The sequence below is a fragment of the Bufo gargarizans genome, chromosome 10 (genome assembly GCF_014858855.1).
Source record: "Bufo gargarizans isolate SCDJY-AF-19 chromosome 10, ASM1485885v1, whole genome shotgun sequence".
Lineage (NCBI taxonomy): Eukaryota > Metazoa > Chordata > Amphibia > Anura > Bufonidae > Bufo > Bufo gargarizans.
Genome location: NC_058089.1, coordinates 113,402,082 through 113,428,999, shown reverse-complemented (window position 1 = coordinate 113,428,999; position 26,918 = coordinate 113,402,082). Strand labels below are relative to the sequence as shown.

Genomic DNA, 26,918 nt, shown 5'->3' with positions numbered 1-26,918 from the left:
GGCAGAGCGGTCTGCTAAAAATAAACAAAAGGGGCCGCCGAAAATTATTTACAAGGGGAACGAAGAACATTATGAGTTTGTGCGATAAGACTTAGGCTTCTAATCCATCTGGTCGACGCTACAGGGAATTTGGAGAAAAGGAGGAAGATAAATGTGACATTGTAGAAAGACAGTACTGGTGGCAGCACAAGACACATAAGGGAACCCAGGTAGCACCAGACATCCTGTACTGATCCAGAGACCCATCCTGTATCATACTCCAGAGCTGCACTCACTATTCTGCTGGTGCAGTCACTGTGTACATACATTACTTATCCTGTACTGATCCTGAGTTACATCCTGTATTATACTCCAGAGCTGCACTCACTATTCTGCTGGTGGAGTCACTGTGCACATACACTACTTATCCTGTACTGATCCTGAGTTACATCCTGTATTATACTCCAGAGCTGAACTCACTATTCTGCTGGTGGAGTCACTGTGTACATACATTACTTATCCTGTACTGATCCTGAGTTACATCCTGTATTATACTCCAGAGCTGCACTCACTATTCTGCTGGTGGAGTCACTGTGCACATACATTACATTACTTATCCTGTACTGATCCTGAGTTACATCCTGTATTATACTCCAGAGCTGCACTCACTATTCTGCTGGTAGAGTCACTGTGTACATACACTACTTATCCTGTTCTGATCCTGAGTTACATCCTGTATTATACTCCAGAGCTGAACTCACTATTCTGCTGGTGGAGTCACTGTGTACATACATTACTTATCCTGTACTGATCCTGAGACACATCCTGTATCATACTCCAGAGCTGCACTCACTATTCTGCTGGTGCAGTCACTGTGTACATATATCCTGTACTGATCCTGAGTTACATCCTGTATTATACTCCAGAGCTGCACTCACTATTCTGCTGGTGGAGTCACTGTGTACATACACTACTTATCCTGTACTGATCCTGAGTTACATCCTGTATTATACTCCAGAGCTGAACTCACTATTCTGCTGGTGGAGTCACTGTGTACATTTATTACCTTACTTATCTTCTACTGATCTTGAGCTATAGCTTCAGAGCTGCACTCACCATTTGATGGTTGCTTTTGGATACAGCCAGTAAGCTTGTTGACAGGCTCCCCCCAGTATTGTACTGAAGGGGCAGTTTGCTTTCCTGCCTCAGATGACTGCCCAGTGTCTGGTGTATCGATGACACTTCCCCAATATGCAAGTCAGAGAAGCAGGATATTTGTGGATGCTGTGCAAGCAGGGGATGCTGGGAGATTTTACCTCTGAAGCTGCAGAATTGTTAGTATATCTCTGAAGTATAATAAAGGCAATTGTGCAAGAAAACCAGGCAGCAGTGGAGATTGTCAGCAGATTACAGGAACTATTAAAGGGGGTGCACAGAAAAACAAAAACAGCACCACCCCTACCCACAGGTTGTATGAGGCATTACAACTCAGCCCTACTCACTTCAGATTTAGCTGAGCTGCCATATTAAATGCAGCCTATGGACAGGTGTGGCGCAGCGTCTATGAGAAAGCAGTTATGGACATCGCCCCTTTAAGGACACTTGGATACTGGGACTAATAAAGGGAGTGGCTCCAAGGTGGAAGATATTCACATTCAACCTATGAAATGATATAAACGACTTAGAGGGAATGTCACTAATTTTTTTTTCTTCTTCCAGTTATAATCTGATTTGTCCAGCAGCCACCATGAGCCATAGTCACAATGGACACGAGGGGACCTCACTGACCTCTATATGAGAGTTTTTTAGGCACGTTCTGTGACCTGTGCAGAGGTCAGGAGGGAGTAGATAAGCTGTGATATCGCCGATTGTGAATGGTGAATCTGGTGTTATCTTATATATAGGTGATATCTGTAAATGTAATCCTGCATGTAATGATAAGCACATATCTGCAGTAAAGTCATCTGTACAGACCAAGAAGTGGCGCATGGTATTAGGCTTAGTGGCCAGTGCGCAAACTGCAGGATTTTATGGTTTTTGTTTAAATGTAGATATTGACATGGAAAATTAAAAATAACATCACCAAACATTCTGTAAAAATATGTTAAACATAAAAACATTATTCAAATCTTCCATTTAAAGGGACACAACACCTAAATTACCTGTATCCCGTTGCTGTATCCACACAAGTCCCACCGTTTAGACACGGATTTTGGGGAAATTTAGCGCAGGAGTGTCGGGACCTGCCTGACTGTAGACACCTGCATGCCGCGCTCACATTGTGGATGGCTGAAACAAAGGAGACGCTGCCGGCATCTACAAGGACTGGCCAGTCGGGCACTGCCCTGTGGCAGGAGCGCCCCGCGCCTCTCAGACATACAGCTCTCAGGCAGAACTCGGCCTCTCCGGGGAAAACCTCCGTCTTCACAGCTGCCTGGATCTGAAGGAGAAGAAGCAAAGGAGGGGGGGGGGGGGGGGGTCAGCCATCAGAGCGAGGAGATGGATTTTACGTCCGCAGGTAAATGGCGTTGTAGTGCACATCTATGTCGGGTCAGATCCATTATTCATGTGACAAGCAGAACCTTTCTGGGTCTAGCCCCAGCGCACACGTCACCGCGTCTCCTGCTGCCTGTTATGTTACATGTAAACTTCACTTCCAGGTACCGTGGACCCATCACACGGGATTAACCGTCTCTCCATCACCAGTTACATAGATGTGCAACGTGTAGCCTGGGGCTGGTAGATGAGGCCTCGAAAAGATTCTCCTGGTTCTAAAGCCTCTGCGTATTCCGTGGGGCAACATCATTTTTTAAAGAGCATTTAGTCCATAAACACGTCCAGCGTGGCGAATGCAGGTAGTCACCGCTCTGGTGCGGAAATTACATTTGTTTAGGGTACTTTCACACTAGCGGGTTTATTTTCCTGGCATAGAATTCCGTCCTATGGGGCTCAATACCGGAAAAGAACTGATCAGGCATATCCCCATGCATTCTGAATGGAGAGCAATCCGTTCAGGATGTCTTCAGTTCAGTCATTTTGACTGATCAGGACAACGATAAAACCGCAGCACGCTACGGTTTTATCTCCGGCCAAAAAAACTGAAGACTTGCCTGAATGCCGGCATTTTTTCCATAGGAATGTATTAGTGCCAAAATACCAGAATGCCAGATCCGTCCTTTCGGCCTGTGCATGCGCAGACCGAAAAAAAAGGGGAAAAAAATAAATGCCGGATCCGTTTTGCCGGATGACACCGGAAAGACGGATCCGGCATTTTAATGCATTTTTCTGACTGATCAGATAATGGACTTATTCTGCAGTGATTGTGTTGCCCCAGCTCAGTGCGGATACAATGGCGGTAAAGGTTGCATACACATTAGATTATCATGAGCTGAACCGCGCAGGACTGGCGGACTATCTATAACAATAATTAAAAAAAACTATTGGTTTGTAAAAATACTCTGGTTGCGTCTTTGCGCCTACGGTCCACCCCTCCACTCGGCCCCCGGTCCAGTGGAAATATACCCTATTCATCGACCCAGACGGCGGCTTGGCCCCCGCCAAAGGGGAACGCGGACAGAATCGGCAGCACCAACCAGTGAGACGTAATTACTCCTATTCACCTCCACCGAACAACAACAGGTGAGCAGTGCCACTCTTCCTGTTACTTTGGAGGCTCGGCTTTTAACTTATTTACCCTATGAGCGCCTTTTTCTTTCTTTTTCTTTTCTTTCCTTGGCCATTTTTTGGCCCCCGGCGCTTCCCCCTCACAGAGGCTGAAGAAGCATCAAGCAAGTTGAATGTTTTGGAAGCAGATAAGCCACCACCAGAAATGTCTAGTAGCAGTTTTCTCCTCTCTTGCTATTGAAAACACACGCATGCTCGGCCAGACCAAGCATGCAAGTGCACGGGAGTGTTGTGAGGAACATCTGTCGGCAGATGCAGTGGGCCATCCATGGTTACACCTTCGGCTCTTCTCACACTTCTGTCAGGACTGATATGAATCCTGATCTCATTGACTAAAGCTTATATTACACCTGCGGATAATGCTGGGGGTCATCGCTAACAAGGGTTCGCAGGAACGCTCATTAGAGATGCTCTGGCAGTGTAAGGCCTTTTGCCCACGACCGTATGCCCTCCGAGATATACAGTCCGTGAGCGGCCATATGTCCCGGAGCAGCATTAATCGGGGGCACATAGCATCATAGATGACAATGATGCTGTGCACATCGGGCCGCCCGCGGGGCTATTGTCCCGCACTCATATGATCACCCGATGTGCACAGTATTATTGTAATCTATGATGCAGTGTGCTCCCGTGCGCACAATCAATGCCGCTCCGGGACATATGGCCGCTCACGGACTTTATATCTCAGAGGGCATACGGTCGTGGGCAAGAGGCCTAATACTGACGCCAAGAACGTGCTCGTTCATCGGTAATTGGAATCCTTTAGCAGGTTTAAAGATCATCATTTGCAGCCAGAAACAATGATTCTGTATGGGGACGAGCGGCGACATTAGTGATCGCTTCTCCCCATACTGAGGAGGAGATCGCTGCATGTAATAGCAGCAGTCTCCTCCACTAGCTAGCAGGAGATTGCCGGGAAGGGACGCTCCCGTCCTGACAACAAAACCTGCAGGCGTAATATAAACGTAAGGCCTTATTCACAGTCAGAGATTTCCATCAGTGACGGAGCTTTAACCAGGATTGGAGCCTCCACAGACACAGGGTATAAGGGAAAGATCTGCTCCTGGTCTGTGTTCAGAGCCGCACCTGGTTTTGGCTCACAATCACTGACCGAACACTGAGGCCTCATCTACATTTCCATGTCAGTTTTACCTCAGTGAAAAAAAGATGCTGCTCAGCTGAAAATTCATTTCCAAAGCACCTCCTATCAGATGCCATCCGTGTTGTGTCCGTGATTTTCATGGACCCATAGATTTCAATCCGCATCATGGACCAAAGTAGTGCATGTCTCCGGGATTTTTTTACTGACCCATGGTCAGTAAAAAAATACTGATGTGTGAACAGACACATTCCAATCAAAGGATACGTGTGCTGTCTGCAGAAAATGCGGACAGCTGGCGCCAAAATGAAATGTGGACGAGGCCTGACTGTGTGAATACGGCCTTAGGGCTGTTGCACACGACAGTATGGCTTGTTCAGTATTTTGCGGTCTGAAAAAAAATGTTCTTCCGTTTTTTTTGCGGATTCATTGAAATGAATGGTTCTGTATACGGAATGCAAAAACGGAACGGAAATGGAAAAAAGAAACGTTCGTGTGCAAGAGGCCTTAGACCTCCTGCACACGAACGTGTGCGCCCCGTGGCCGTGCACAAACACCGACCGTGGTGCAGCCGCAGCGGATCGCAGACCTATTCAGTTTAACGGGTCTGCGATTCGCCCGATCCACAAAAAGATATGACATGTTCTATCTTTTTGTGTAAGAAACCCCACAGAAGCACTCCGTAGTGCTTCTGTGGGCTTCCGTTCCGCACCATTCCGCATCTCCAGATTTGCGGAACCATTGAAGTGAATGGGTCCGCATCCGTGATGTGGAATGCCCATTGAACGGCGCCCGTGTATTGCGGATCCGCAAATGCAGTCCGCAATACGGCAACGGGCAGCACATGTTCGTGTGCAGGAGGCCTTAGGCCCCATTCACACGTTCGCATAAGGGTCCGACCCATTCATTCTCTATGGGCCCGGACGTGAAGCAGAGAGCACACTATGTGCTCTCCGCTTCCGCATTTGCGGAGCGCGGCCCCGAACTTCTGGTCCGCAGCTCCGCAAAAGATAGAACATGTCCTATTCTTGTCCGCAAATAGGCATTTCTATAGGGGGTGCCAGCCGGGTGTGTTGCGGATCCGCAATTTGCGGGTCCGCAACACACCAGTGACATGTGAATGGACCCTTATAGAAAGGTCCATAGGGGCCCTGGTGCTGCTGTAAACATTGCTCTGACTTCAGCAGGATGATCTGGGGAAGAGACAGTAGGGGCTATGCCGGCCTATGAAGACTGGGTGACCCTGTGACTAAATGACAGTTCCATTGCTGCAGCCATTTTGCTACTTCCTGGAAGTTTTCGGAACTATTACTGGCGGATACTGGTAGGACGCACTGTAGCCAGGTATGTACAGTGATACCTACCTCATCTCTATGGGCGACAATCAAACTCTGCAACTTCTCAGCTTTGTAATGAGAGGAGCCCAGGACGGTCAGCCTCACTTCTGCCAATCGCCCTTCACCCCTCAGGCTGAAAATCTGGATGTTGTCCGGACGGGCCGGGATTACTTCCGCCAGGACCCTCCGCAGCCGGTCTTCTTTGCTGACTCCTAGATTGTCCTTTACTATAAACTCTTCTGCAGTCACATCTACAAGGAAAAAAAATACAATTTCAGTGAAAGAAAGTGCAAAATGTATAGTAAATACAAAATGGCGGCCATCACCACTCTCTCAGCAGTGACGCCCAGCATTCCCATATTCTGGAATAGCAAAGCAGAGGGACCCCAGACAGACCCGTCATACAGGGGCCTAAGAAAGCTGGGCGACAAGCTGGAATGAACGCCATATTGGTTCCTAGAAACAGATACAGGAAGCTTATCGGACGTCGTGACAGATGAGGAGCGGTCGGTAATAATGCGGTAATTATATACGTACTGGCTAATATCACGGACACAGAGTTGTAGATGGCGTCACTTGGTATCTCCTTCACATGAAGCCTCATGGTGGACACAACATCGGGCCAGACGCCGTCAGAGACTTTCACCTTTAGATTGTAAGTTCCTTGGACACACTTTTCCGCAAGTTGTAGATTTCCTGTGTTATTGTCCAAGTGAAAGTGCCTAAGGGGAAGAAAGGGTTAATGCATATGATAAACTGTCAGCTCAGAGGGGAAGATAATAGGGCTGGAGACGCTGCCTCCTTGGGGGCCGCCGCCGCCGCCATCGTTACAACAAGCAGGAAAGATGAAAAGTATTTTTTTAGTTGTATAAAAGTAGAAATTTTCTGAAAGAGGAGCGAGCGCTCACCGCTCCTGACGCATCCGTTTTTATGAATGCTTTGCCTTTCCCATGAAAAGACAATGCTGGAGCATCTCTCTCCTTAGAATGCAGCGTTCCACTGTTATTCCTCCTGGAAATGTATACATAACGCGACAGCTGGGTGCTCCTCCCGTCAATGCGGTGCGTTCTTACAGCCTGACACTATGTAGACTATGCAGACGCACACTACATCAACAATCCCAAATTACTCATGCATTTTCAGGAGGAATAACAGAGGAGCATGGGTCTAAGAAATGAGGATCCGGAGCTGTTATTTCATGTATTTAGTAAAACAGACATGTCAGGAGAGGGAACAGCTCCTCTTCACATTTTTGTTTTAGATACAATGTAGCAGTGCTGAAATTGCAACATGTTAAAGGGGTAATCCAACCCCAATAATGACCCCCCCCCCCCTATATAGCTCTCCAGCATCAGACTGTAGTGTACTTCAATGGGATGAGTAAAGTGCACCCCCCCCCCACAATCACTACTTTATGTCACATATCTCCAGGGACGTTGACATGCTGTGCTTTTATAAGCCGCCACATTAGGTTTAATGGCCCTTCAAAGTGTGGCCATCATTGAGATCGTGTACACGCGGCCCGTGACAGTGATGTGCAAGACATCTGTCCTCATAAAATACGCCCGCTGTCGGGTTAGTCTGTGATTTGCCACGCTGAGCTTACGCTGGCATCTCTGAGATGGCGGTGAATGTTTTATTATCCCAGTCATCTTCATCCGGAGCGAAGACCTTCCCAACATCAACTGGTGACCGAGACTCTGTTCAGGGGACAAGACAAGAATAATGCGGTCAATCATCTCTGTAATAACACAGGTCCAGGGCAATAAGAGGCCGCGCTCATCGCAGAATACAAGATCTACAATACAGACGTAGCAAGCACGGACTTGTCAGGACACAGTCTGAGGAACAGAATATTGACTATTATAAATCTACAGCATGGGCCATAGAGTGCCACTCAATACTGAAATCCTTTATAGTTGTATAGATGAATGGAAATACTCTGTGCTGCTGGAGACCCTGCTTCTTCCACTACATCAATCTCAGTCTATGCCATCCCACAATATTACCATAGTTATCATCTGAAATACTCTGTGCTGCTGGAGACCCTGCTTCTTCCACTACGTCAATCTCAGTCTATGCCGTCCCACAATATTAACATAGTTCTCGTCTGAAATACTCTGTGCAGCTGGAGACCCTGCTTCTTCCACTACATCAATCTCAGTCTATGCCATCCCACAATATTACCATAGTTCTCATCTGAAATACTCTGTGCTGCAGGGGGACCCTGCTCCTTCCACTACGGCAATCTCAGTCTATGCCATCCCACAATATTACCATAGTTCTCACCTGAAATACTCTGTGCTGCAGGGGGACCCTGCTCCTTCCACTATGTAAATTCTCAATCTGTGACCTCCAACAAGATCAGAATAGCACTCTCCTGAAATACCCTGTGCTGCTGGTGCGCCCTGTTTCTTTCACTATGCTCATAGAGTACATAGGTCACTTGCTTAAACAAAATCAACATATTCCTCTCCTGCTGCTGGGAACCCTGTACTTTCCACCATGTAACACTCTGATCTACCACGGGTCTCCATTCCTCTTCATGAAATCATCCCAAGGGCGCATAGGTCACTTTCTTCCACAAGTGCAACACACCTTCTGCCGCTGGTGGCCATGCTCCTTCCTTCCTTAATCTCAGACTGACCTACTACTTGTTCACATTCTCCTCCTGATATCATACTACTCTCATTCTCTTCATGACATGGGTGCATAGGTCACTTCCTTCCACAAGAGCCATATACTCCTAACCTGCTGCTGGGGACACTGCTCCTTCTACTATGTAGTTCTTGGTCATCCCAAAATGTTAGCATAGTTATCTCTTAAAATACTCTGTGCTGCTGTGGGACCCTGCTTCTTACCCTATGTACATTCTCAGTCTGAGCCCTCCCATCAGCCTAGCTCTGTCCTGAAATACTCTGTGCTGCTTGTGGGCCTTGCTTCTTTCAGTATGCAACACATAGGCACTGATTTATCAGACTTTCACTCCAGAATCCTGGCATCAAAAAGTTGCAGAAATAGGGCTTTAAAGACTTTTTGCACTTACACAAAATTTAAGCGATTGCTCAATTTTTTTTTACTTTTTCGCATTTTTACACCACTCACTCCAATTTTGTAATGTGGGTACGAAAGTGGGTGTGGTTAGCTATGTTAATGAGTCTCACTCCAGATTTATTAATAATTTTTCCTTGAAATGGCAAAAAAAATACATACTCACCTCACCACGAGCGAAGAGGGTGCCGCAGCCATCTTGATTGAAGATGCCAAGCAAAATCGGCTGGCATGATGACATCATCAAGTTACCGCGCGAGATTTCGCGTGGTGTCTTCAATAAAGATGGCCACGGCAGCCTCTACGCGATCAAATGGATAAGGTGAGAATTTTTTATTTATTTGTTTTTTTTACTGGATTAACCCCTGAAAGCCCTCAAAGTAAGGGTCCATTCACACGGATCCGCAAAACACGGACACCTGCAATGTGCGATCCGCAATTTGCTGGACCGCACATCACAGACACTATAATAGAAAATGCCTTTTCTGGACAAGAATAGGACATGTTCTATTTTTTTCAGGAACGAAATTGCAGATTCCAAAAAAACGGATCCCGAAAAAGCGGATGCGGATCCCGAAAATGCGGATGCGGATCCAGGAAATGTGGATTTGCATCCGTTCCAGCCCCACTGAAAGTGAATGGGTCTGCAAATTGCGGAACGAATGCGGACCAAAATTACGGACGTATGAATGGACGCTTAGGGTCCATTCACAAGTCTGTAGAATTGGCCCGGATCCATTCTGCAACATTGCGGAACGAATCCGGACCCATTCATTCTCTATGGGGCCGGAAGAGATGCGGACAGCAAACATCCGCATTTCTGGAGCGCGGCAAGAAAAGGCAGTTCTATGGGGGCGCCGTCCAGGTGTATTGTGGATCCGCAATACACTACGGACGTGGGGATGGACCCTTAATTAGATGCTGCGATCAGCGACGAACGTGACATCTGAGGGGTTCAATGACATGGTCGCCGTTCCCTGTCATTGTGCCTGCTGCATACAAAGAAATGCCCTCTGTGACAAAGTTATTTATCACAAAGCAAATTTCTTAGTGAAATTCGGCAAAGCAGCCGAATCAAATTTTAAAAAAATGTGCTCAACACTAAACATGAGACATTTGATAAATGGGGCATAAAGTAATCCAACGCAGACTCAAGAAAAACTGACTTCAGATTTTCCCCTTATGATAAATCCCCCTATAGAGTATATAGGTCACTTTCCTCACACAAGATCAGCACACTCCTCTCCTGCTGTTGGGGACCCTGCACCTTCCACTGTATAACACTGTCTCATTTACCACTTGTCTCCATTCCCTCTCTGACATCACTCAACCCTATCCTCATGGCTATCTTCCCATGAGTGGCTAGGTCACTGCCTTCTACAAGACCAGCACACTCCTCTCCTGCTGCTGTGATCTCCCAGCTCAACATATGTTGATACGATTACATATAACCTTACATGCAGTTACAGACTATTGGCATATTACAGTAATACTAAAGTACTGGTTTACAACAAATCTGCAGCGCAGCGAAGCGTGAAAGCCGCGCGCATTATTCTACACTATTAACTCCTATCAATGTCGAGCAGAGACACGGTTTTTCTTCCGGCCAGCACTGCCACGAACAATCCGTGCGAGGACCCTGTTAGATTCATAGTGATCTAATGTACATTAGCTCGTATATTTTACATGTCATTAACCTACTTAAAAATGATGAAATTAGTGCCGCAAATAACTTCACTTAAAAAATAAATAAATCACAGACGCTCATTTACAAACTGAACATAAGGATAATTGCAGAAGCCGGGCTCGTCCCATAGTTCTGTTCTGCAGATGGTGCCACTGTGGTCATTACATAATGGTGCATGGTCCACATGATAGCGGTGTACTTGTGGGGGGCACAGAGGGCCCAAAAAAATCCTCTGAACAGTCAGCACTACTATACACAGCATCTGGTATTTGCAGGGGCCCCATGTACTGTCATGCCCTGCTCAGGTTATGTGCGGAGGTCTGCCAGGTTAGCCGCATGTGTGTAGTTTGTTTTGGGTTTGGATTTGGGCTGTATCCGCCTCTATTCAGGTGCACTGGGTGGGGTCGTTTCAGTTAAAATTACGCCTCGTCCCAGTGTCCTTTGTGGGTTATAGCTTCTATCTTGCGCTGTGGAAGGAAGGAATTGCTGTTTCTGATCTGATTCAGATAAGTTGGTTTTGCTTCTATCTTGTTTTCTATCTAGGCTGTTAGGGAGACACCTGCTCCCTCCTTGCTTGAGGAAGCAGGCTGCCTCTCTTCCCTTTTCCACCATCTTAGGGATTTCAGGATTTCTTCAGTCTTAGGCACGGGGGCACGTTTATTCCCACCTTCAGGGTCTGAACGTGGGCACAGAAGTCTAGGGAGAGTTGGTAGGGATTTGTCAGGAGGTGACCTTTATCCACAGCTTCTGGCCTAGACACTTGTTTTATGGTTTTCTGTGTTTCTATTGTATCTTGTATCCTACCCAGTGTGACATGTACATAATACACCCACCTTTAGTGCTAGGTAGCCCTCACAAGGAAGCAGTACGAAATGGTGGGCTTTGCTCTGCTACCTCTGTACATCCGGAATAGAGTGGAGCTGTAGGAGACCTGACCGACTATGCTGGCTGTGGAAAAGTGCCTCCTCAGATGTGATGAAAGTATGACTCCCATGCAGGGATGCTGGGAGTAGTGGTTTCTCAATAGTTGGCAAACCAAACTTTAGACTTTGCTCCAGGGATGCTCTGGAGCAGTGGTCTCCAACCTGTGGCTCTCCAGCTGTTGCAAAACTACAACTCCCAACATGATGGGAGTTGTAGTTTTGCAGCAACTGGAGAGTCACAGGTTGGAGACCACAGCCGTAGAGAATGGAAGTATGCCTTTATGATCCCATCTATCAACTAGCCGGACATCTCTGAATATTGCAACCTGAAACGCGCTTCAGGCACAGGAGACAGCAGTGGTTGCATCTCCTCTGTGACCGAACCCAAAATATCTGTTTACTGTATGTCAATGGCTCCATTTGCGCCTCTTGCATTTCTAAAAACAAACACGTTTGCCGGCTGACCTTTATCTTAAGAGTAAATGTTGTCACCGTGCCGCGTTAGCGCCCTTTATAATCAACTGCAAGTCTGCCACACCAAGCTGCATAACATTAGAGCAGTCTCCGGCTATTAGAGCGAGTGTATATCCATCCAGCCGGGCTGACGTTCCAGGGGAGCAAAACATCAAGATTAATGGCTTCAGTAAATTAGAGAAATGAGCAAAAGGTTGACCGCTACATCTGAATGCCAATAAATGCAAAATAATGCATCGGGGACACCGAACGAGAGGCAGAACACAGGATTAATGGCATTTTACTGACATGTAGAGCAACAGCCGGAGAGGAACGGGATGAGGGAGTCATTATTTTAGGTGATTTAAAAGGCAAGAAAAAAAAAGCCATCTAATATGAAATGCCAGGTGGATGTAGGCTGCACGCAGTGAGGGATGAGCATGTCTGGTCGGATCCTACAAGGAAGCGAATACTCGTTTATGATCTTTTTATATAATTAAAAAAAAAAAATGTGTAGGAGAGACGGCGCTGATTCATCCACTTCTTACAGTTTGAAGGAATCTCTAAGAACAAAAACAAAAGATAAAAAAATCTGGATTCAGTTGAGGCAGAGGAAAAGGGGCCCGTTGTGGAAGTGAGGATCACCTCTCCGGTTTGGTTTTTGCTGCCACCACTATCATGGAGGGAAGGCCGCTTTCTATGTATGCCCTCCTAGTAATTTCAGCATTAGGAGGCTCCGAGTCTACTCTGCATGCCCAGGAGCCATTCTATCCAGTCAGCAGCTGTATAAGACGGGCTCCATGGCCAGTGCACAAGCCCAGGACCCGTCCGATTTAAGTCTTTTGGGTGTCCGGAGTTACTGTGCATGATCCAACTGCGCATGTTACCGAGAACACGGCTAGCCTAATAGAAATATGCACCTTGCTTTGGTTCATGCTGCCACCACCATTATACATGCTGCTCACTGAAAGGGCCTAGCCGGTATTACCACTGGGAGGCCAGATCTAAACATTGATGGTAATTTTCCATTGCAGGAGTCAAGTAGGTGTCATATGTATCAAATACCTACTAATGACTATCTCAGGCTGTATAGCAGCCGGAGATATGAGCCTGGTCTTGATTTAAAGCTAAGAACATAGGGGGTCATTTACTATCCAGAAATAGACCTGTATTAGGCATATTTCTGGTGCAGATTGCGGCGCAAAACTTATTTGCATCGCAATCTCTGACATTACCATGCTCACACCAGGTCTAGAAAGGGGGCAGGGAAGGGTACAGGCCGGCAGGCCCGTCTCATTCATCATTTTCTACGCCTGGTTTATGCATAGCAAATGGTCTTAATGTAAGACAGCTCGGAACTGGCGCTGGATAAGCCGGAGTTACGGAGAGGCCGGCACCTCTTCATAACTTCGGCGACTAGAGGGGTTATTAAGACCGGCAACTAAAACACCGATCTTTATAAATGACCCCCATAAGCTTTAAAAGTTAGCTGCCATAAAGCGGGAGATATAACCTTTAGAAACCAGGTCGGGAGTGATGATAACTGCTGAGCAACCTGAGAGCAGGTTAAAGTGTCACCCCCTCTTCATCTGGCTATGATCCCAGGGGGAGAATGTACTGATCAGGGAGAGGAGCCTCCTCCGTGTGTCTAAGGGCTCTTTCACACCTGCGTTCTTGTCTTCCGGCATAGAGTTCCGTCGTCGGGGCTCTATGCCGGAAGAATCCTGATCAGTTTTATCCTAATGCATTCTGAATGGAGTAAATTCCATTCAGGATGCATCAGGATGTCTTCAGTTCCGGACCGGAACGTTTTTTGGCCGGAGAAAATACAGCAGCATGCTGCGCTTTTTGCTCCGGCCAAAAATCCTGAAGACTTGCCGCAGGGCCGGATCCGGAATTAATGCCCATTGAAAGGCATTGATCCAGATCCGGCCTTAAGCTAAACGTCGTTTCGGTGCATTGCCGGATCCGACGTTTAGCTTTTTCTCAATGGTTACCATGGCTGCCGGGACGCTAAAGTCCTGGCAGCCATGGTAAAGTGTAGTGGGGAGCGGGGGAGCAGCATACTTACCGTCCGTGCGGCTCCCGGGGCGCTCCAGAGTGACGTCAGGGCGCCCCAGGCGCATGGATGACGTGATCGCATGGCACTTCATCCATGCGCATGGGGCGCTCTGACGTCATTCTGGAGCGCCCCGGGAGCCGCGCGGACTGTAAGTATACCGCTTCCCCGCTCCCCACTACTACTATGGCAACCAGGACTTTAATAGCATCCTGGCTGCCATAGTAACACTGAAATCATTTTGAAGACGGATCCGTCTTCAAATGCTTTCAGTTCACTTGCGTTTTTCCGGATCCGGCGTGTAATTCCGGCAAGTGGAGTACACGCTGGATCCGGACAACACAAGTGTGAAAGAGGCCTAAGGCCTTGTTCACATTTCCATTTTTTCGCATTTTCCATGTAAACTTATACTAATTGATTTTATTGTGTTTCACACATCAGTAGTTTTTCCCCTTACTGTGGGTCTGTGATAAAAATCACTGAGACAAGCACTACGTGATGCAGACCACACACACCCATTGAAGCGGCGTCCGTGTTCTGTTACTGTTTCATGGACCATTGATAGGAGATGCTCTAGAAATTAATTTTCATCTAAGCAGTGTCCATGGAATACATATGACACACTGAGGGCAAAAAACGGACACACAGACCAAACATGGATTCACAGACTAATTTTCCACTGACGTCAAACGGACATGGAACGAGGTTTAACTGTAGATGTCTCTTGGGGTGGGGTAACATGGACTTCTGTGCATGTTATCACATTATGCCCTACCCGATAGCATACTTGTTCTCTGATTGATATACTGTATATGGGAGTCTTTTTTTTCCAGAAAAGGAATGAGAAGATGGGAGTTGCTGATCTAAATGCCTCTCTGGGCCTAATTAGGCCATTTATTGATGCCATGACCCAGACATTTACCAGCATCTGGATCATGGCCTCAAATAATTCACACCAAACACTTGCACTTGAAAAACTTTAGAAAGTCCCATCATCTCTGTATTAAATAAGGTAAATCCCCAACAAATGCACAACAGAAATAATACAATCCAAGTTTCTCTTACCGCCATGGACATAAATGTAGACTTCTTTGTGTCCAGCTTTGTGACCATGGTCATTCTCGTCACCGATGGTTATGGTCAGTGTATTCGTGGCACTCATTGGTGGCCGTCCACTATCTGTAATGACTACACAGAGGTGAAACTCTTTTTCCTGCTCTCTATCAAATACTCTCAGAGTCTGGATTGATGCCGTGTTATCACCATGATCAACCAACTGGAAGTCAGTAGAATTTTGTTGGTTCAATGGTAGAGAAAAACTAAAGGGGGGACCATTCTCTGGAGAGTCCAGGTCAACAGCATGCAATAAATAAGAGCTGTCATTCAATCGTACGATCTGAGGGAAGGCGGTATTTTCCCAGACCACTGGCAGGTATATACCATCAAATATGGGGCCATTATCATTAACATCCAACAGGTTGAGGAGAACAGTCATCGTGCCAGTTTGTGCTGGAGAACCTTCATCAGTGGCCAGAATGACCAGGCTGTATGCAGACTGGACTTCTCTATCCAGTGATTTAGATACCATTATAGAGCCGGCTTGGTCAACAAAAAATTCCTCCAAACTATCGGAGTCTGGTAAAATACTGTAAATAATTTGCCCATTTTTTCCAGAATCGCTATCGGTTGCATTGACGTTGGCGATGATGGTGCCAATGGTTATGTTTTCATAAAAAGGATCCACCTTCATCAGTGATGGACTGAAGACTGGAGGGTTGTCATTGGCGTCGTGTAGCTCTATCACACATTGGGAGATGCTGGAGAAGTCCTTATCTTCTACTTTTATGCGCAGGTTAAACCAACGTTCTTGAGGACTTTCATAATCCAACTTCTTCTTAAGTTTGATATCTGCCTGGTGGCTTTTTTTTCGGTTTTCAATGAAAAATTTCTGATCTGGATCCCCTTCTAGGATACTAAAGGTTAGCAAAGAGTTGTCACCAATATCTTCATCGACTGCAAAGACTTGGAGAACAGTTGAATTGACTTCAGTGGTCTCCAAGATGGCAGCAATCCAGGTTTCTTGAGTAAATTTTGGTGCATGGTCATTGGTGTCTAAAATTGTAATGGTGGCTGTAGCAGTGGACGACAAGCCACCTCCATCTTTAACTTCCACCAGAACTAAGAAAGAATCGTTCTTTTCCCTATCAAGATTACCCTTGGCAGTGTAAATTGTTCCAGTATTATGGTTTATATTGAACATTTCAACACCCAACTCATCATATGGATTGGACAGTATTGAATAGGTCAAAATAGCATTCAGACCATCGTTTTTATCATCCAAGTCTACGGCGGACATCTCCATAATGGGAGTATTTGGTGGTGCATGTTCTACTACACTTGCATTGCACATGTTAAAAGAACAGATGAACTGAGGAGTGTTGTCATTTATGTCCTGCACGTAAATTACGACATCCGTGAATCCGGTGAGTCCGTCACCTTCATCATCTGTGGCCAGCACCACAAATCTCCAGATGGCATGTTCCTCACGATCCAGTGGCTTCATGGCAAAGATACTTCCCGTCTTTTCATCAATGGTGAATATGTCCTCAGCACCGCTTCCATGTAGAGAATACTTCAATCCTCCTGGTTGATCATGATCTGGATCAGTGGCTGAGACCTGATGAAATGAGGAGAAGGAGCTTTTTAGGGCAACTTTAGAATGCATTGATGCAATTTGGGACTTTTTGGGTCACTACCAGGCCTAGAGACCCTAGTTCATTGCATCTCATTGTTAAACGACTAGTGTCCACATTTTGGTGAAAGACCTACCTTGTAGCCTGTGCTTACCTGCAGAACAAACACTGGTAATTCAGCTAACTCCTCAGTCACGCTTCCTCGGTACTCATTCAACGAGAAGACTGGTGGCTCGTCATTTTTGTTCAACACATTGATGGTCACTGTGGCAAAGTCTTCCCATTTACCATCTGATGCCAGCAGGGTGAGCACGTAGACCTTTACTTCTTCGTAATCCAAAGGGTGGACAATTAAAATAGCTCCAGTCTCTGGGTTCAGATCTAGCACTCCGCCAATGTTCCCAGCTGTGATCTGATATCGGATGTTGGCATTCATACCTATGAAATAAACACATTGATCTCTGCATCTGTGGATGCCACCACTTCCAACTTTACATCAGCTAAAACGAAGGGGATGGAGAGCTCTGTGATGCATCAGCAGCCATTTGGTCAGGGAGTACAGATAGGAGCATCTGTCCTCAGTGCTATGTGCAAGGACCAACAAGCCAATGTGTCCTGGATTTTTAGATACTAGGCTAGGGCAACAAATTAAACCCTTACCCTGAGTGTTAGAAACCCTAGATATCGCTCTGCATTTGGTGCCGGTTGCAATTATTACTGCAGCCCAAAAAAATAAATCGATGGCGCTATACCATGGACACAGTATTAGAAGTGCAGATTTGGGTAAAATCTATGACCAAAAAGGTTTTAGGCCATGTTCACACGAAGTGGATATTTGACAGATTTTTCAACCAGATATACAGGTGGAAAATTACAGTAGCAGAAAAATGGATGAGATTTTATGAAATTTACCTGCCATGCATATATACGATCCGCAGCGCGTCAAAACTGCATTCAAATCCACGGAGAATCCGCAGCAAAATCTGCATGCAGAGTCAAGACCTCCCAGTATATTATTAGAGGGTCACATCAAAACATAAAGATGATGGGATCCCTATGGACTTTGGGGTGCAATCCCCGGTGGATTTTTCATGTGGATGTACCCATAGGGATCCCATCATCTTTAATAATATACTGGGGGGGTCTTGACTCAGTTTACACCTAGGCGTCAGACTCTTCAATTTAGGAAAGGTGTTATATAGGGTTAGACCTCAGGAGGTCAAAGACTGGGCAATGACAACCTGCCAAGGTTACATGGCAATGATGGGGATCAGGCGGAGCTACCCTTTAAATACGATTTTTTTCCCCCTGTACCTTCATCTGGGTCACTGGCGCTGACGGTGACCGCCACGTATCCGACGTCCTGATCTTCATCCACGCTTACAAAGTAGGCGCGCTGAGTGAACGACGGCTGGTTATCATTGACATCCAGGATAAAAATGCGCACGTAGGCAGTGTCTGGAGAGACGAGAAGGCAGGAAATTAAAATGCTTGAATGAGCCATTTCTGTCAGCTACAATTCCTTAGCCTGTCGGGGCGAGCATTAAATGAAAACTAATATGCAGACGATACAGGAACCGACCCCCGGGGCTGGCAACAATTTACACAAGCACATTATTCCAAATCTCTTGAAGATGAATATAACGTCAGCATCAATTCTCCTCAACAGATAACAGGGGAATAATTGATTTCTGATGTCACTGGCGCTGATAGTTTGGGTCTCAGCCCCCAATGCGACCATTTCATCGGCAGCGCCGATCCTTTCAGCTATCATTCATTATATATTCACACTGTCTGTATCGCCTGCAGCCCTGCATGGTCCACATTTACTCTGCTGTCTGCACATATATATTCTCCTATTAGGTTTGTTATTATAGGAATACGACTTGCCATACATACCGCTTTAATGGCTCTTTTTTATTGTGCAGCGTGCATTAAGTGTTATTTGCAGGGGATTGCTTTGCTGTTTTGCTGCCAGAGGCTATAAAATTGCTGAGTCCCTTCTCATTCCATATACAAAGTACTGATAACCATTAGGATATGAGCTGCACACACACACAAAAGCACAACTTCCCTACAAAATGTAAGTTTTTTTCTGATAAGGAGCTCCAAATCCACTGACAAAATACACAGCAGTACATTAATTCTGTCATCCTACAGGAAGCTTGGGCGTTTGTCTGCATACAAGGCGTGCACTGAACTCAGCAGCAAAACTGTATTCAGTGAGCTCCCCCTGGTGGTGGCAGCAGGCAGGGAGAATCTTATGGGATTTAGAGCTCTGTATAGCAGAAAACAGGAGCGCTGACCACTGTAAAGACGCATTAAGAAATTGATCAGCAAAGAACAGGGATCAGCAACCTTTGGCGCTCCAGGTGTTCTGAAATTACAACCCCCACAAAGTTAGAACAGCCGAGTGTGTTTGCATGCTGGGAGTTGTAGTTTCACAGCAGCTGGAGTGTCAAAGGTTGCTGATTCCTGGCATAGAATATTGGACTTAACATAATGCTAACAGGTAGAATACATTTGGTTGCCTTCGGAAGAAGAATTAATCTCCTCATTATTTTCTTAAGACAATTAGGTGCATAGCAAGAGCAAATAATAAAATGAATGTGAAGCTCCACTACAAAATGTCAGCTACTGTAAAATCAAGAAAATGTTTAATTTCTTTATCGTATTTTTGGACATATGCACTTGTTTTGCAGTATAGAAATCAGTTGCTACTTGGAAACCATCAGCAAGAGGGCTAGTCAGTGTTCTGAGATCTCATTATGGGTTGTGGAGCTGCCCAGAAATTCAACCTTTGTGTCACTAAAGCACAATAGCACATCGTCTAAATAAAGGGATTTACATATGCAAATAGTGTATTAGGCACACATACATTAAAAAGCCAGGGTAGAGTAGGCATTACACAGATCCACAGCCTTTTCACGCAAGTACACCATGAATTAAAAATTATAAAAAAATAAAATAAAATACCTAACCCTAACCCTACTAACCCTAACCCCTAACCCTAAGCCTACTAACCCTAACCCTATATTGGGGAAAAAAGATTAGATTCATCATCCCCAGCATGTTGATGGTTTCCATGTACAAGGCATTAATAGAAGGTAAATTACAAACATATTGGATTTTACATTTGCTGACTATAAGATATTTCTGATCTGAAGTTTTCTGCCCTAGGAAGATGTATCTGTGGCCCATAGGCAACTAGTGGCTCTAGGAGTCTAATCATTGCGCTGGCACCAGGTTCCCAGGTCTTACTACATACACCCTCACCAGAATTGGGCTGCCCATGTTTCCCGGGTCTAGCGGACTCCGATCCATCAGCTGATTTCACCTCCAGCAGGTATGACGTCTTCTCCTCTCTGTCAAACACAGCGGCAGTATAGATGCTGCCTGTCTGGGGGTCTATATGGAAAAGGGCATGGTCCCCACTGCGGTCTTCTAAGATCGAATAGGTGATCTGGAGGATACGTATAAAAATTACAAATTGAGGAAATCTCTTTATGATGCAGCAATCGCCATCTTGAAATCTGTATCCAAAAGTTCCACAACGCTTAGGTCCTCATCATGGCCTGTGCTTCTTAGTATTTGGAATATACAGAGGACATGATCAAAAGTGTTCGGGCTTCGTGATGCGGCATAAATGCTGGGTGTCGACTGTTCAAAAACAGCGGCATGCAGCAGTATTTGTGGGGACGAAACTCTGCCTTTATGCCAAGAAGACGCCAGATCACCACCGGACCTCATTACAGTCAATGGGGATCCGGTGGTGATCTAGCAAAGCTAGCTCCGGTGAGCTGCGGCATGCTGTTCTCTGCCGTAAAATAACTGATCCTGCCAGGAGGACCTCAGTGGGTCCAGCCACTAATCAGATGATAATGATATCCCCTGGGACACCAGGATCATTTTTGCCATCAGCCACTAGCCCACCAGGACCAAAATAAAGATGTTTTTCTTAAAAAAACAAAAAAGGGGGGGCAAGAGGACCTGACACCTCTCCTGACTGATGTTTTTTCAATTTCAGAATTCCATTTACCTTGCCATTTAGACCCAAGTCTTGGTCTGACGCAGAAACCTGAAGGACCAAGGTTCCTAGATCGAGCCCTTCGGTCACTGACGCCTCATATATAGATGAGCTGAAGAACGGGACATTGTCATTCACGTCTGGAAATTCAACAGATTAGGTCAGCATCCAATCATCAACTACCACACCCAACATCCAACGCCTGATGCAATCTTACCTGTGATATTGATATATACTGTAGTGAACGCAGCTAGCGGCACTGCAGCCACATTCTGAGCCCGGATTTTCAGGACAAAGTTCTTGGTTGTTTCATAATCCAAGTTCTCCGCCACCAGCACGGAAGCAGAACCGTCCTCGCGATTCATGGTCAGGTAAAAGCGTACCGGCATGTTGCTCTCGGGAACCAGTCCTTCCTCCAAATTGTATGTCACTCGGGGGTCTCCAAGAAGGGATCTAGCTTTGACAGTCTGCATGGAAATGACATTGACTGTGAAGTTTTATTTTCAGAATGTTATCGTCAGTCTCAGATATACGAAAATGGCTGATAACAGAGAGCAATAGATGCCACTCAGTGTTACTGTGGCTTTATGATAGATATGGGAAAAAAATTTGACTAAAATGGAGCGAAATGTTGTATATATGGGAAAAATTAGACTAAAATGGAGCAAAAATGTTGTTTTCTATGGTCCTGCTGTATGACGCAGCTCTGTACCCGATCATTGATGTGCAAGTAAATGCAGTCCTACTTACTTTGGGTTAGAAAAAAAGTGTGACATAATGCAGAATAAAATGTGAAATGTAACATTAGCAGCCTGGAAGCCAGAGCTGTGAACCACATTTATGTCATTTGTTATATTCCTGCTGTGCTTCTCATGCATTAACGGACACGTAAAATGTGCGCTCTCAGAGAGGTGTGAATATGGTAACACACATTGTGCAGTGAATATTTTGATTTATGAGCAAAAATAAATGAAATTTCTATTCCAGGCGGAACATTCTGCATGTAAAACATCATCCGTGAACCCCTCCAAACAGCGGGGGTGTCCGGAGGTCCTGTGGGTGGTAGGGCGGTGCGGCCGCCTGCATTTTCATCATTTGCTGTTTGATAAGATGCAAAATAAAACAGGGAAATTTTTTTAAAATAAAATAAAGTGGTTCAGGAAGACTTTTCTCGTGGTAATTTTCATTGTGGAGCTCCTGTATACAGAGTCTGCTTTTATTATGCTTTTCAGGACAGGATGGGCCCCTTCTGGACTGCCACCCCATCTGGGCGTGTTTATATTGCTTTGATTTCAAATATATGTTGATGTGCCTTTAAATTGCGGTGTGTATACACCTGCTACTGTGTATGACCGACAGTACATCTGTTTTGATCATTTTGTGCTTATACGTGGTGGTTGGTGGAGCTGAAAGAGGGGGAACCTGCACTGCAGTAGGACCTTTGGTAACATGAACTTGTTGTGCAGGTCCTTAAGACGGTAAAGAGAGTGGACGGGGGCTGGTAATAGGAGAGCCCCATAGCATCATGAGGAGGAGGGTTTCCCCATCGGTCTGCCTTCTCATGTCCACAAGACTCAAGGAGTTTCCCATGACTCCATCTGGTGCAGGATTAGCCGGTGCGAGAACCACTGTCAGACATGCTACATGCCCTTTTTCTTGGAGCTAAAAAAGGCTGCCATTGCTGTGGCTCTGGGGTGCCTTGAGGAAGGAGGGTGGCCATGAGGTGGGTGGAGGGTCCTCTCCTTGGTAGAGAAAGATGATGACTGTGCACAAGAATGAAACTTGGATGGGAGCTCTGGTAGTGTGAGAGTAACTGTTCAACAATAGTACCCGCTGTACATGGCTGCCACCAACTGCCCAGTAAGTGCGCCCTCATATGTTGAGCATTTTGCTCTTTGTCTTTTCTACTTATTTTGTATGTGCCATCAAAGTCCCAGCAAGAGTGCAATCCCAGGGTCAGCATAACACACTGCTTCTTCACCCTGCCCTTATTACAGATTGTGATTTTGTCTTTGTCTTCACTCCCTGTGCTTTTTATAGGCTTGGTCCATGGATTGCCCTGACAAGTGTCACTTGTGGACTTCCATGACCCATGGAAATATAATCAGGTCACCAAATACCATTCCAGATGGAATCATGGCTGTGTCTATTTCCAGTAAAGTTGGTCATTTCTACATGATTTAAGCAAGAGTCTTCATCTATCCAATCAAATGCTGGCAAGGAGGAGGAGTCTCCTGTCAGACCACCCCCGAGGAGATGTCATTGCATTAAGCAGCTCAGGCATCCCAGTAGCGCAATTATAATAAATCATACAATACATAGTAACACACGGACACATCACAAATCATACCACAATAGGTGTATCCCTTAGCGTATTCTCAGGGATGACAATTTCATATCTCTCCTTTTCCCATATTGGTGGCTGATTTTGGGCATTGGTTACTCGAATGACGACCTCAACCCTCGTGCTCCTGTTTCCACCGTCTGTCACAATTACTTCTTGCGTGATTAAGGACTTCTAAAGGGTTAAAGAAAGAAAAGGCATTAGTAAAGATTACTGATTTGATTGCTATAGAAACTAAATGGTCCTTGAAGTCTTATATTTGGATTGACCCATATATATAAAACCTGGGTTACATAGACCCCCCAAGTCCAAGCAAACCCTGTAGACGTGAGAATTTATTTTGCAGCTGAACACCAGCAGAATTCATCCACTTGCTCTTTCTTGGGTTTCAGCATTCGTATATCTAACATCTGCCTCCTTGTATAGTTTCAACTCCAACTCCAGATGTTCCCGTCTAGCTCTAGAGATGCTGGATCTTAAGAAAACTGAACATGACAGAATAACTGAGCCTCCTGACTCTCCTCAAATCCTATAAGTCATGTGGTCTCCAGGTCACCAGCTGTGAGATCTTAAAATGTCCTCTAAACTCGTAGCAAATGCATCAGCTGCAAGAACTGAGCATCATCTCCGTGTTGTATGTTCTCAAGATGTGTCTTCATCTGTCATAAGAGCTTCTGGTCATCTCGTGTATCAGAGGAAATTCCAACAGGGCATATGGAAGGAACAAATCACATACAAACCTCAGGCTATTGTTCCTATCTTCATATATGTCAATCTGCCTATTGTCATTTACTAGAAGCTGCCCGCACCAGCTAAAGGAATATATTCATATGGTCTTTGTATCTTCTTTTAAATATATGCATCCCAATATACAAATAATTTTCTTAAACCCAATTGGTCTAAAGCTTTCTGGAAAAAACTGTAAAGTTGACCCTACAGACCATTCAGCCAGTAGGGTCGCCAAGGACATCTAATCATTTTAGTGAGGCCATAGACCCATAGCAGTGACATAGAACAGTGTATGGCCTCTTGCTCCCTAATGACTCATCACAGAGTACCCCTACTGTCTCACACTCCACCAGTAATTGTAAGCCACAATATTTAGTAGCTCAGTCCCTTGCTCCTCTAGGTTCTCCTACCCACTAGGCCCTTGGGCATGAAATCTCTGCCTCTGGTCATCAGAGTGAAAAGCGGTTCTGCCACATCATTTGCAAGTGGAAGATGAAGTCCCCATGAGCCCTTCCAGTTTGTGCACCCGTTTCCCTCGAATCCTTGGTCACTAAAAATAATAGTCCCCTAAGAATGGCCACATACCCTTAACAAAGGCTGGTTGACATACAGCCATCCTGTTGTACCGTTGATCTGAAACACAGGCAATTCGTCCCCTGTGACAGAGTAAGAAAGTGCTGCGTTGGTGCCGTAATCTTCATCGTGTGCCGCAATGCGCAGGAAACTGGTGCCCACAGGTGTGTCCTCCTTTAGGAAATCTAGAAGAAAATGACACTCTTCACTGTCTATCTCTATTACATCTTGATGGTTACAGGACATACTGTATAAGAGGGTCACATAGATCAAGGGTTGCGTAATTGACTCTCATCAAAAATTGGTCTTCTTAGCAGCAAGATATAAAATTAATATTAGAAACCAAGTAAATTCTGGGGGTTATACACTGCAGTGGGCAACTCCAGTTACAAATGTTCTTTATACATGCATATAACCCTTGTAGTTTATTGATTTCACAATTGCTAACTTAATATACACTCACCTAAAGAATTATTAGGAACACCATACTAATATGGTGTTGGACCCCCTATGCCTTCAGAACTGCCTTAATTCTACGTGGCATTGATTCAACAAGGTGCTGATAGCATTCTTTAGAAATGTTGGCCCATATTGATAGGATAGCATCTTGCAGTTGATAGAGATTTGAGGGATGCACATCCAGGGCACGAAGCTCCCGTTCCACCACATCCCAAAGATGCTCTATTGGGTTGAGATCTGGTGACTGGGGGCCATTTTAGTACAGTGAACTCATTGTCATGTTCAAGAAACCAATTTGAAATTATTCGAGCTTTGTGACATGGTGCATTATCCTGCTGGAAGTAGCCATCAGAGGATGGGTACATGGTGGTCATGAAGGGATGGACATGGTCAGAAACAATGCTCAGGTAGCCCGTGGCATTTAAACGATGGCCAATTGGTACTAAAGGGCCTAAAGTGTGCCCAGAAAACATCCCCCACACCATTACACCACCACCACCAGCCTGCACAGTGGTAACAAGGCATGATGGATACATGTTCTCATTCTGTTTACGTCAAATTCGGACTCTACCATTTGAATGTCTCAACAGAAATCGAGACTCGTCAGACCAGGCAACATTTTTCCAGTCTTCAACAGTCCAATTTTGGTGACCTTGTGCAAATTGTAGCCTCTTTTTCCTATTTGTAGTGGAGATGAGTGGTACCCGGTGGGGTCTTCTGCTGTTGTAGCCCACCTTTCTTTCCCATTCTGACATTCAGTTTGGAGTTCAGGAGATTGTCTTGACCAGGACCACAACCCTACATGCATTGAAGCAACTGCCATGTGATTGGTTGACTAGATAATCGCATTAATGAGAAATAGAACAGGTGTTCCTAATAATTCTTTAGGTGAGTGTATAATCTCAAAAACAGAACACAAGATTTTCACTTACATTCGTAACGGTTGTTTTCAAAGCTCGGGTCATTGTCGTTCTGGTCCAGGATGGCTATATTAATCTGACAGAGTCCAATGAGAGGGTCGGTGGACTGGTCCGTGGCTTTTATAGTCAGAGGATACTCCTTCTCTCGCTCACGGTCAAAACTCTGCAAGGTAGTTATGACTCCTATGGAGAAGATACAAATTCACATTGTAACAATTAACATGTCTCATTTTCCAATGTTTGCTACATAGTTTCCATCCAGGCAGGTTCTATGTTGTCCATTATATCCAGTCCCCTGTAGACTAGTGCAACCAATATAAGAGTCCAGCACCATGGACAGCAACACATTGTAGACCTGTGTAACGTTCTGCTGTAACTGAGTTTGGGGAAATATATTCCGTCAGGACATTTTTAGCTTTCTTATGAGATTCCCAGTTTCTTGGTAAAAGTTTTAGGTTTCTTTGCAGCATTTCAAGTGCATTAGATTTAGATTCCAGTATCTGCAGGATGGTCCGTCTGCGCCGACACATTATGTGACATTTGCAAGGCAACGCAATGTTTGATGTTGAAGCAACTTAAAGACCATGCTCAACGAGGAGGAAGAAGTAGAGCTTTAAAGGGCAGCTTTACGGGAATGATTGTCCTTAAAAGTTTTTTTTTATTTTGATTTTTTACCATTTATTGCATTTATTTGTAATTAAAATGACAGTACTTTTGAGGGTCAGTAATATGGTTAGTACTGGAAACATGGGTTCAAATCACATCAGCGTTCCTCAATATAAGAAGATAGTAATACCACCCCCCCCCCCCCCCCCCCCCAGTGTCGGACTGGGTACCTAGGGCCCACCAGTAAAATTTACTTTGGGGGCCCACCGTACGGATACATTCGAAAATAATATAT

General features: G+C 45.3%; 1 protein-coding gene across 1 annotated transcript in view; it reads right to left on the bottom strand.

Annotated features, from left to right (window-relative positions):
* The window catches only part of LOC122920107 (neural-cadherin-like), a 62,082-nt gene that overhangs the window by 12,122 nt on the left and 23,042 nt on the right, over positions 1 to 26,918 (bottom strand). The window contains exons 10-21 of the mRNA XM_044269316.1: positions 26,030 to 26,200; positions 24,651 to 24,823; positions 23,343 to 23,510; positions 21,210 to 21,459; positions 21,005 to 21,132; positions 20,242 to 20,428; positions 18,280 to 18,423; positions 17,120 to 17,403; positions 15,338 to 16,949; positions 7,706 to 7,799; positions 6,637 to 6,821; positions 6,127 to 6,350 (exon numbers count right to left, since the gene is read on the bottom strand). Coding sequence (XP_044125251.1) covers positions 6,127 to 6,350; positions 6,637 to 6,821; positions 7,706 to 7,799; positions 15,338 to 16,949; positions 17,120 to 17,403; positions 18,280 to 18,423; positions 20,242 to 20,428; positions 21,005 to 21,132; positions 21,210 to 21,459; positions 23,343 to 23,510; positions 24,651 to 24,823; positions 26,030 to 26,200 — 3,620 coding nt within the window. The remainder of the gene's footprint in view (positions 1 to 6,126; positions 6,351 to 6,636; positions 6,822 to 7,705; positions 7,800 to 15,337; positions 16,950 to 17,119; positions 17,404 to 18,279; positions 18,424 to 20,241; positions 20,429 to 21,004; positions 21,133 to 21,209; positions 21,460 to 23,342; positions 23,511 to 24,650; positions 24,824 to 26,029; positions 26,201 to 26,918) is intronic.